Raw genomic sequence first — 12,488 nt, forward strand, 5'->3', positions numbered from 1 at the left:
ATAAAGAAATGTAGTCTGAGGGATATAATGGTTTAACTTCCATCTAGCAAAATCTTTGCAGAACCAAGGATGAAGAGAGATAGCGCAACAGTCTTGTTCTTACTGCTCTTTACTGTGAGCATCTGTTTCTTGTTCCTGAGAATCATGCTGAGACTATTGTGTGGTGACAGTGTGAAATTTGAAATGAGGGCTGAGGTTAGAGGAAATTTAAGAACTACCTACCTCTGAGTTACTTTTTCAGAATGCCAGTAATTGGTTATTTTTTTCCAAAAGCAGCATTCCTGCTTGTTCAGAAATGTAATCATGAGCTGTAAGAATCTGCCTCTAGAAAGCATGATCTAATAGTAGTCAGAGAAAAGTAACATCATCGAACTGGGAAAACCACAATCCTCCCCTTTCCAGAGGGAAGTGGGTTTGCTCACCAGTGTATTTGAAAGCTCTGAAAGGGATTCCACAGCTTCCTCCATTTTGGGTTTTCCCACGATTCTGGAGCAGTCCTTAGTGATCATGACTGAGTATTTAAATAAACAGTTAAAACCAAAAAAAGCATCAAATTGCATCGCTGTTGCAGAAAGCATTTTAATAAGATAGAATTCTTTCCCCCCCCCCTCATTGGATGAACTAAACCAAAGGGAACTTCTAATGTTTTGGAATTAGTTAGAAAAATGTAGTGAAGCTATAGTATAAACATTTACAATATGCTAAAAAGTGTTCTATATAACAGAATATATATTCTATAAAATATATTTTTTTCCTGGTTCTTCATGTTTCCTGTTTTTTTCCTTCATTTTAACATTACAATTCTGTTTATATGAGTTCTTATATTACCATTACTACTGTAGGATTTGAACATCTGTTTAGAAAGCCCATCTGTAAAATGGGTGATTATACTGTTTTGTAAGTGGCAACTTGAGGACCAGGGCATTTAAATAGCTTGTTAAAACATATTAGGCAGAAAACTGGGAATTAAGCACACATTTTCTAGTCTGCTGTCATAAAACAAGGCAGTCCGTTCCTTTGACTGTTATATTAATGCATGGTAATAATACTGGGTGAATTGTAGGTATAGGAATTTTACATAAAATCTCAGTCATTCAGGTTGACACAGGTGCTAAATATTTAATTAATGAGTTTCAAGATATTTTCATAAAAATATAGAGATTCTTTTGTGTCCTGCTCAAAAGGTGTCCTGCTGTACCATTTGTATTCTCAAAGAATTACCTAGAAAGCGTAAGATTTCTTTGTTCTGCTTCTGAAGCTGAACAGTATAGGTGGAAAATTTTCTGCTATTAGACACAAAAATGAAAAGGTGGAAGGGTATAAAGCAAAAGCATGTCATTTACCAATGTATTAGATTGAGGTAACAGTTTGGTGAGAGGTATCCTCAGTTAATTAGAAACATGGAGATTTTTGAAGAAATTGACTTTTTATTTTTGGTGCCAACATCTATGACTGATTTTCAGACTGGAACTATTCTGGCCCAGAATGTGTTAGAGCGGTGTATCAGTTGATGTAGTTTACAACAGCTGGATAAGAGATCACAAGCCACTGAGAAAAATAAATTTGACCCTTTAATTTCTTGACGTCCTGCTGTGTTTGTGGGGATTGGCAAATGTGTAGGCATCACCAGTTTTCACTATCTGAGTTCCTTCTGCTCTGGCTTCATTCAGAAAATTCTCATTCTGGCAACTACTGTCAAATTCTGTCTTCTTTAGACATATCAAACAGCAAAACGGGGCCATCACTTAGGGAGAAAATCTGAGTTATGTTCTTTATTTATTGCAGAAGAGGACTGATTGTTTACATTTCCTAAGTACAAAGTCATGTAACTGAAGAAAACTTTAAGTTACACCTGCACTCTTCTATATTTTTAGAAATACGCTAGTTCAGCAGTATGATAATATAAACTTTTTTTTGGACAGTGGAAAATAACATGTGGAGGCAAGCCATCAATGTAATGTGCCAAACTTCTGAAAAGGAAAGGATGTCACAATTTGTTTTATCATTCCTGACAAACACAGAATTTAAAAAAAGATAGCCCCTTGTGTACCACTGGAGTCCTTCCTCAGTCCTAAACTGATTTTCAAGTTTCTTCATTCACAGTGCATTGACAATACTAGAATCATTGAATAGTGTTTCTTCAAAATTCCTTCTGCATTGCAGACAGCATTCTGCATTGCAGGGTCGGTTCCACAAATACAATCAGTTCAGGGGGGTAAAGAAGGAATTTTGAAGCAGTACTGTATGTGTAGCAAATGAGCCAAAACCTGAATAAAAATTCCATGTTTCTAGTCTTTGGAATTAAGAAACTATAAAAGGATGAAATTAAATGAATGTTGGCATTCTTACAAGCATTTTATCTTTTCACTAAATTTATTTTCTGAATCTATGGGGACAAATCTTTAGCTGTGGTTTGCTCCATGTTTGCTTTGATGTGCCCTCATTTCAGATCACAGTATACTAGCATACAGTTAAGAAAAAAAAAAAACACCAAATCAGTCATTTACATATTAGACTGAAAACTGCTTGCAGACAATTATATTTTATGTATAATCATTGCATTGACTTATGATCATGCAAGAAAAATGATACATTTATAAAATTATCTCAGTCATGCAGGAAGAGTCTGTTTTGCAGAATTTTATAGGATCTAAGACTCATAATAACCTTCAAAACATCCTCCCTCAGAACTGGTTTGAAGGAGAAGGTTTAAGAGGGATTTGACTGATCCGGGGCAAAGAATGCGGTATTAAATTCTATATGTATCCTAGCATTGATTCTCAGGTCAAGCTTTTTGCTCTTGAGGCAATCTGTTAAACATTGAAATTCCAAGTGAGTTGAGAAAGCAATTGTATAACTAAAATGTGCACAAAATTTCGTATTTCTACACCTTATCTTCAAGAGTGCCTGGAGTTTCATAGATAATCCATAGGGGCTTTAGAAAAGAAATTAAAGATTAAGATGTTATTGTTCTAGGAATAAAGGAAAATAAGACAAATACATGTGATATTGTAGCAGCATCTAATTGTTGACAGATCTGGCTCTTATCTGAATGCATGTTTCGTACTGGAACTTTCTCAAACTGATGCCCAAGATCCATTATCCAGCTTTAAGTTAAAAAAAACCAGTTCAAGTTAAAAAATTTTGAAACAATCTGTGCAGGGGTATTATTAGCTGCTTCAGTATAATTGTTTTTGGCTCACATGGAGGAAAACACTAAATTGCTGCTATTTGTGGTATCAAATGGCTATGTTAAGCAAACAGTATTTTTCCAGACAAAGAGATTAAAAGTCCTTTAGACTGCAGTTAACATTATGCAATCATTACTAAACTCCAGAAACAGATACGCAATTTCTGTCCCTTAACATTGTTGAATTTGATCTGATTATCTGCTACCTACTATCTATCCTTTCGAGAATGGGAATTTCACTTAATTTTAGTTGCCTAACCTAAGGTAATGCCTAGAAAACCACCTCTCCCAGAGGTGTTTCAGACTTTTTCAGGTCTGACCTGTCTTGGGATCTTTCTTGCTCTTTTCTATACAGAGATCCTAGGTTTCCTAATTGTCTAACATAGGCATCTGGTACATTCCTGTGGTCAGTGGAGTAAACAAAGGCTTTAGCATTTGCAGTCTATTTCTTAAATCCTCATCAATATTATTGGCACTTTCTTGACTTAGCATTTTCCCCACCTATTTCCCTAATTTTAAAGTCCACTCAACTGTCATTCCTCTTCTACAACCATCAGAACAACCTGTAAGCCTTGCAAATATTTATCTTTCTGCTCAGTTAAATGGCTAACATTTGCCAAGTCAGGCGCTTAAAACAAACTTCTGAGTCTACATTATAGGTTTTCCCAGTAATATTTTTAAAATCTTGACCAAAGCAACAAGTAATGTAATGTAACTAAGATCCATCATTTAATTGTATTTGCATGTGAATTTTAGGTACCTAGACATGAGGGATCTTGTATTCCTGTTCTCTGTATCTAACCGTGATCACCAGCCTGGGTAGGTACTCTGTGTAACATAGTTCATGGTAAAAAAATAATCCCAAGAACGACTGGCAGCAGCCACGTTAGGCCCCACACCTTGCTTTGATTAGCAGTTATAGGAGTAAGTTACAGGAGTAGTTGGTTACAACTGATGCATGCATTTTAACTGACTCTTAGATCAGTCTGAACAGCAGGCATAGCTGAATATGGCACATTTGGCACTATCTCGGTTTCTGATTGACTGTTCCTTGGGAGCAGAGATATTAATTCTCATTATACCAAATCCGTTCAGCAGTGACAAGGGGAATTCCTACTGTCATAACAGCTAAGGCGTACTCAAACAGCTCAACAAACTGGCTGTTTTTTTAGAAGAATGAAGACCTCAGTCTTCTTTTAAGAAGGCATTATATTCAGATTATAATAGACAGTATTATTACCATATATTACAGCAAACTGTATGATGTAACATACCGATTCTTCTCTTGGGAATGGTTTGCTCTTTATAGTATATGGACCAAGAGAAAGAATCAATTGCCAGAAATTCACACCTCAGACTGAAATTTCTAGGGGCTGATTTGTTTTGCTTTAACATATTAACCTACTTGGTGCGTGTTGTAGAAATGTGCTGTCTTCTGTTGTGCTGCTTGAGAGCCAACAATGAGGAGGCCTGTTGCAGGGTTAGATAAACTCTTACTGGAATGAATTGGTCATGCCATGTTAAAGCAATTAGTGCTTCTTGACCAGCAGAGAACAGACACTTCCCAATACCTCCTTTAGGCAGCTGCTTGTGTGATGTTCACAATTTAAGCTAATCTCTTTCATATGCACTGGAGGTTTTGAGCTGAGGACACTGGACATAGGATTACATTGTCCTACATTACATATACCAATATTTGAGTACAAAACCATAGAATATGGACAACTGAATTTCATAATCTGTCCAGAGAACTAGCACCCATCTTTCCATGCTGACATTTTACCTTCTGGTGATGAATGAAAAAAGGATTGTCTTTGCCATAGTAGCCCTCCACTAGTACTGGCTGTTTTGCAGTCATTTGGGGTGGGCACATCCAACATATCCATGCTGATGGGTGAGAACTGCAGTGCTATCTGCAGATCCTCCCTGATGTGTGTTACCCACATCAGCCACATTCCAAAAGCCATAGTGTCCTTTTGTCCAGCGGGCATGTCTCAGTTGGAGGGAGTTTGAGAGCCTGCAGTGCACCAGCAGGCTCTGGATGCTCAGAGTAGCTTGTGGTTAAAAGATGGGTATCTTTCTGCATAACCCTTTTCTGCAGCCCTCCCTCCTGCCCCCCAAGATTTTGCTCTTCTTCATCTCTTACAATATAGCTGTTTTCAGAGGTGCCTGATCCAGGGTTACACAGCTGCACTGTATCAGATCTGACCTTGAACACAGGCAGCTGACAGGCAGAAGTTGATGGTATTCATATCACCACACATTACCTGTGAAATATTTCCTATAGTTATTTTGATCGTAGGGTTTTCATACTCTCCTTTTGCAGGCTATTACAGACCCACGGCAGGAGAAACATTCATGCTGCACTTGCTCTGAGCTTAAAACACATCGAACTATTTGCATCCACAGTGCTAACTGTGCCAGTGTGTGTCACGAAGCACACCATATTCTGTCTGTCTGGATGTAAGACCTGCACAGAACGCTTTAAGCCTTAGAACACATTTGGCAGACATGTAGCCAGTTTCCCCTCTAAGTGCTGACACCCCCCTGCAGAAGGGAAAAGTGCAAAGAGTGCCACAATCCTTTACAAAGGAGAGAGCAAGCATTTAACATCAAAATATTTAAAATGATTTATAACGAATCTCTTTAAAAGGCCACTACAGCCTGAAAATAAAGAGCGAGCCAACCTGGCCCTAAGTTCAAAGGTGGGGGATTGTGTCAGAAAAGACAAGACAGTCTGCCTTGATTATAACAACATCAGATATTTGGTTCATGAAAAAAAACCAAACCCAACCTCACACGCCAAAAGAACCCACACGTTAAGTTTGCAAAAAGAAGAGGGAGAAACCCAATCTGTTATCACCTCGCTGAATGCTAGAGTGGAAGGGAAGCAGGCTTGACCTGTGTTTCCACTGATGAGTTGCGGGGGAGCGGTCACATGTACTACAGCTGGTGGAGGCTGCAAGTACAAGAGCTGGAAGCATCTTCTGGTGTACTGCTACTGAGGTGTGATGGGTGCTCAGCTGTTGCTTAACTTCTGGCTTGCTTTTCTGTGACTATCTCTTTTCCGCTAATGGTCTGCAGCACAGTCAGACAAAAGCACATCCTAAGCAAAGCCTGTGTTTTACACTGCCACTCCCCTTGAGCAATGTACCTACGCAAATCAGGCTTCTGCATTAGCTGGAGAGGTGGGGCACAGCAAGAATCCCTCCCAGTGTAATTTATCTTTGAAGTTTCCTTCTTCGGATTCTTGTCTCCCCAGGCCTTATTTGGTACCCAGGAGGGCATGCCAGACTGCTATTTTGTAGATGTTTTGCAAACAAATTCCTGGTGCAGAGCATGGCTGTAGCCTGAGCTGCACAAGATTGTTATAATATACAACTTCAAAACCCTGGGAAATAGTGAGATCTCTACATGCAAATATCAGGGGGGAGAATGGTTCACATCCACGTTGTCTGAGAACATGGAGCTCAAAGGAGACCGTCCTTTACTTTACACAGGATTTGTATGTCAAAGGAACTGCTTTGTATGTCCAAGAATGAGCTGATGTCTATTGAATTTGGGCAGTTGAAGAACTGACTCCCTGGAGTCACCCCCTGAAGTCACACCCTGGAGTGATAAAGAGAATAAACTGAATTGATGGATCCATCTGTCCATTCATACTTGCAGTGACTATTGCTTTGTTAGAGTACGCCAAGTTAGTGATGTGGTCCTGCATGAAGGATTCCGTAAATGAGCTACATGTTATTGTGATTGCATAGGATCTTTCTTTGTATCCCGTCTGATTTTTTTTTTTTTATTCTATCTTTTTACTATGGGTCTGGAAAAACCAATGAAGATGTTTTACTACATTCAATTAATGTCAATAAATGTGAATATCTGCCATGTGTGAATACCTCATAAGGTTGGGAAAGCGAAGGTAGAAGGATGTGACTGACATTCATTGCTACGTAGAAATCGCTGTGCCTTATTCTTGCTTGCTTAGTAGACGCATTTTTGGAACAGATCCTGAATTTGGATTATGTTGTTAAAATCACAGAATATTATGCATACTTCATGGCTTTGTTTTTCTTTTAGTGGGATCAATGCATATCTTGTTTTAGTGAGCATCTAGGTACCTATGATTTTAAAATATTGAAAAGATCTCAAGCCTTTCCTGTATTGTTTTTGTTAGTTTTCTAAGTTTTCTTAGTTTTCTAAGACATAAATATTTTATTTCTTACTTAGATTTCAGTTGATGGCTTCAAAAATATTGCCAATGGCTGCAGTGGGATTCAAGATTTGCTAATCAACAAAATGCCAACTCTTACAGATGGATGTATTCAAGTAAGAAATTGAAAATAAATCTGTACTTGGAGAAACTTTCTGAGACTTATCCTCTCAACTGACTTTAAAGAAAGTTACGCAGTTACAATTTAAGAGGAAAATTTCTCCCTGAAAACATTTTAAAAAAACTATTATCTAATTACTTTTGAAAATCTTGCTCACTTGCAGTCACTTTCAGAAAATTTCAGTTGTCTTGTCTTCTTTTACTGCGTGGGTGTGGCTGAATTATGGCCTTCCAGTTTGTAAATGAGGGGGTTTCAGTTTTTTCAGTGTTAAAGCAAACAGTATATGGGAACAGTGTTCTGCTACTTGATTTTTGCCATCAGAAAAAGAATTTTCAGGCTTCTGCAAAAGTGATTGTTAACTCAATGACTGTCTCAGGTTTCTGCCATACTTTATGTCTCCACTTACTTCTTTTCCTTGTGTTCCCAAACATAATAAATATATGGAGAATCTCAGTAGTTTATATACCACTTACTTTCTAGAAGTTACAGTAAAAATGTATTGCAACTGTTTGTTTGAAATTGTAACATTCTGTATTATATGCAGAATATTTGCTGATCTTTTGTTACATGGCAGCATAGGTATAAAAATATTTTGCTCCGTGTTTCCTTTTTCCCTTCGAAGGCTCTGGTTGAAAAATGCCAACAGATAATGTCTGTTGTCTTCCTTGACTCTCCACATCTTTCTGACACAACTTTTAAAGCCCTTGCTGAATGTAAACTTGTCAAGGTCAGCATTGAAGGTTGGTATAATAATTCATAAAATTATTAGGATGATGTATTTTTAAAACTCATCCAGATAATCTGAAATGCATCTTTCAGCTGATTTCAGTGGGTATTTGGATCAGGCCCGTAATGTATGTCAGATGTGTAACTTACATCTTTATATATTTCAACAGGGAATCACCAAATTACTGATTTAAGTTTCAAGTTGATGAGTCAATGCTGCCCATACATCAGGCGCACTCATGTGGCTGATTGCCAGAAGATTACAGATGCTGGTCTAAAGATGATTTCACCGTTGAAGCATGTTCTTGTACTGAATGTAGCAGACTGCACAAGGTACTATATCACACCCAGATTTCTGTAAACCATCGCAAAGGAATTTTAGTAAAGTTAATTATACTCCTGTTAACACATCTTTCCATTTTAAAAATAAATTCTTAGAATATTAATACATGTATTTTAATATTTAAAAAAATTTACAAGTACTTTTTGTTTCTATATCATTTTTTCAAAAATCCATTTGTTGCTGCTCCAGTTCAAGGAAGAGAGTTAACTGTAGATGTAATATTACTTAACAGCCACGGCATGTTTTGCTGATGAAATGTGGCTACAAAGATGATGAAAATGATAACCAAAGACAATTCCAGTGTCACAACTTTGTCAAAATTAGGATATTGTTTAATTTTGTGAATATTAAAATAATACTTTATAACTACCTAGTACTAAGATATAAAAAACCCTACAAAATTATTACAGTTACCAAGACAACTTTGTAATTGGTGTTGTAAGAGGAAGGATATCTTTTATGCCAAGACTGTTTTCCACTTTGGATGTGTCACGTATTGGTAGAAACAGACATATGAAAGGGCTTCCAAAGCTGCAGGCTTGTTCCCTGTTCTATGGCAGGGTGATGGAGTCAAGGTTGAGAGGGAACGGGAAAGGCAAAACATTTCAAAATCAACAGACCTATAAAATAATACAAAGAAGCTAGAATTGCTGCTTATCTTAATGTTTTGGATGCTATGTGAAGTTTTAGGGGTTCTGCTTTAATGTGTAACTAAAGTATTTTTTATGCTTGTTGATGCTGTACAAAAATCTGATAACATTGCATGTGGATGTGCTGGGAAGTGCTGGAGCAATACCATGACATCATGTTGGTCGTTCAACTGGGCAGATGGCACAGCTGCCTGCATTTTCTGGTTTCACGGTTAGAAGGCTGGATTTTCCAGCCTGTCAGCCAGATCTTGGGCTGCAAGTGCCTTCACACGTGTCTACTGTCTCCTACTGCTAAAGAACTGTGGAATTACCTTAACAAAAGTTTTTAAGCAGTTGTAAAGCTGTTGTAAAACTCTGCACTTATTTTCTTGCTTTTGCAGATACTCGTAAAAGTTTCAGCATTAACAAAGTTAGAGATTGTAACACATCTAAACTTGTGTGGTGGTTTAACCCCGGCGGTGTCCGTGCCCCCCAGGCGGGCAGGGGAGCCACCCCCAGCCAGGCCCGCGGGGGTCCGGGCAGGGAGATCGCTCTGGGGGCCGGGGCCGGGGCTGCGGCCGGTCCCTCCCCCGCCGCCTCCGCCGCCCCGGCCCCCTCCGGGGGAGGCTCCTCACACGCCGCCCGGCTCCAGCCCGGGCCCTCCCGCGGGAGACGCTCCTCCAGGCCCTTCTCCAGCGGGAGCCCTTCCCGCGGGGGGGCTGCAGCTCTGCCCGGGCCGCTCCTGCGCGGGGCCCTCCCGCGGGGCGCAGCCCCTCAGGCACAGGCTGCTCCAGCCCGGGCCCCCCGCCCCCGGGGGCACCGGCCCTGCCCGCAGCCCGGCCCCGGCCGGGGCTCCGCTCCCCGCTGCCGGGAGCTGCTCCGGCGCGGCGCGGCGCGGCGCGGGCTGCCCGCCCCCGGGGGCACGGCCCCCTCCGGGCACCCCCTGCCCCGGCCCGGGGTCCCCCCCGCTGCGATCTGTCCCCCCGGGGGCGCCGCCGCCGTGGCTGAGGGCTCGGCCTTGCCCAGCGGCGGGGCCGCCTTGGAGCCGGCTGGCACGGGCTGGCGGGCAGGGGGGGCTGCGGGCACCTGCGCACAGCGGCCGCCCCGCCGCCGCCGCGCACGCCTGGCGCACCAACGCCGTACAGGCTGGTAGAGTTTCGCTCGAGACAGGAAACTACAAAGGGGGAATTGTTCACCTGTATGTTTCTCTTATTTGAGAATTCCTATAAATTCCTATAAAAATCCACATTGTGACTTAGAAACATTGGGGGATTCCTCACAGAATCAAGGGAAGCGCCATATTAGTGGTAAAATCTTAAGAACAGGTTTTGAAATGCTTAGCCATCTCGGTGCTCTTAATCAGTTTCCTTTTTTCAGTGACCTTTTTTCTTAGTCTAAGAGTCAGTTTTTCTAACAGTCATATGGAGAATTTTTTGAGAAATGAAAAGGACAAAAGGAGCAAATGTACCAATTCAGAAGTCTTAAATTACAGGAAGTATTCGACTACATGTGAAAAATGAGGAAAGAAAATTAACTTTTGATGATGATTAGAATTAAGAAATAATAGAGGTGTGATTAAAATGTTAGCTAAAATTGAAGATAGGCAGTGTGGTGGCCCATACACTTGCCACGTTTTTCCAGTTTGAATATGTTAAATTAATGTATGATAAAGCAGTGTGTGGGCAGTGTTCTTATATAGTTAATCAACTGACTAGAGGAACTTAGCATATGTATTCACAGAACAATTATTAAAACAGTTATAACATGGCAATTTCAGCCCTCAAGCCCAGTGTGGTTACAGAATATATATATATATATAAAAATATTTTTTTTTTAACTTGCTTGGCTGTATTGCCAGTCTCTGCATTCGTTACAGATTTTATGCAAGTTAATTATTCTGAAAGTATATTTCTTAAATTTGTCTATCTTGAATGAAAAACAACTGCACAGTAAAATAACACCAAAACTACCACAGTGGTTGAATTATTGCAGAGTGATTACTTAACACTTCATGAATCATGGCTTCATCTGTAGCTTATGGTCACACAATGAGGTTCTGTTCAGGTTATCGTTTTATTAGCAGTGCTATTCTTACCCATATGTTTCTGGGACTTTGGGATTTGCAGTGATGCTTTGTGCTGCAGCAAACTGTACAAGCCAAAATATTATTCTGTCCTGCAGAATTCTGGGTTTAATTTTTTATTCATTGGGGAATGCAGAAGAAATACTGGGAATGCATTGAAAGGCTAAGTGTACAGTAATGTTAAACATACCACAGATATGAACTGTTTTGAAACACACAAGTTGTAGTCAGCTCTCCAGTCCTCTCAACTTGACTAAAAGATTTTCTATCTATTTAATTTTTATAACCTTTGTGTATGTTATAAGTTAGCCGTGTATGAGATACACAATTAAGTGAAACATTCTGAGGAAGAACTCAGGTTAACTCTTCATGTGTGTGTACAGAATAGCTACTACCTATATATACTACCTATGACTTGTGCTTCTGTGCTAGAAGATTATTTTTCCTTTAAAATATTTCAGTTCCTTAAATTAACAAAAATATTAATTGGAGTGCTATCTTATCTGAGTATTGGAACTAATGGAAGTTCTCATAATCTCCAACAGACTTTTTTTCAGAAAGTTCTGGTTTTCAGTATTTCCAAAGAGCAGCATCTTTTAATTGAGCCATTAATTATGCTGACTCCTTTTTGGGTTTAAAAGGCTACTTAAAAAATATCGTTATTCATTTCTGCTTATCTACAATGTAGATATGTTATATATATCTACAAATTATATATTGACTTGTATGGAGTAGGAAAAATGCACATTATAAATATTGCCTACATTTCTCTTTTAGAATCAGTGATGGAGGTGTAAGAACATTTGTACAAGGTTCTTCTGGAGCTAAGCTAAGAGAGCTGAATTTGTCTAATTGTATTCATGTCACTGATGCTTCTGTCACAGAAATAGCACAAAGGTACAGTTGTCCACTACAATATTTTTCTAGTGTGGTTACACTTGCAGTGTATTTCTGATGTTGAAGTTCTTAATGTGTTAATAAATGGGTAAAATTATATAGCCAATTGTATATAGAAAATTGTACTAGATAAATGACCAGTCCCTCTTGGCATTGTGAGTCTCTTAAAAATGATCCATTATATAAAGGTGAATTCATCAATATAAATATGGAAACCTGAGAAGTCTTAATTTTTGGGGGGGAAAGTGCCTAAATGATGGTTGTCAGTGACAAAGCTGCATTAAAAGAT

At 39.3% G+C, this 12,488-nt stretch overlaps 1 protein-coding gene across 1 annotated transcript in view; it reads left to right on the forward strand.

The window, feature by feature from the left end:
• FBXL13 (F-box and leucine rich repeat protein 13) overlaps window positions 1-12,488 on the forward strand; it is an 86,991-nt gene that overhangs the window by 48,830 nt on the left and 25,673 nt on the right. Inside the window, 4 exon segments of the mRNA XM_055807671.1 lie at window positions 7,418-7,516; window positions 8,144-8,261; window positions 8,418-8,580; window positions 12,080-12,199. Coding sequence (XP_055663646.1) covers window positions 7,418-7,516; window positions 8,144-8,261; window positions 8,418-8,580; window positions 12,080-12,199 — 500 coding nt within the window.

This window comes from Falco peregrinus, chromosome 6 (assembly GCF_023634155.1).
Source record: "Falco peregrinus isolate bFalPer1 chromosome 6, bFalPer1.pri, whole genome shotgun sequence".
Lineage (NCBI taxonomy): Eukaryota > Metazoa > Chordata > Aves > Falconiformes > Falconidae > Falco > Falco peregrinus.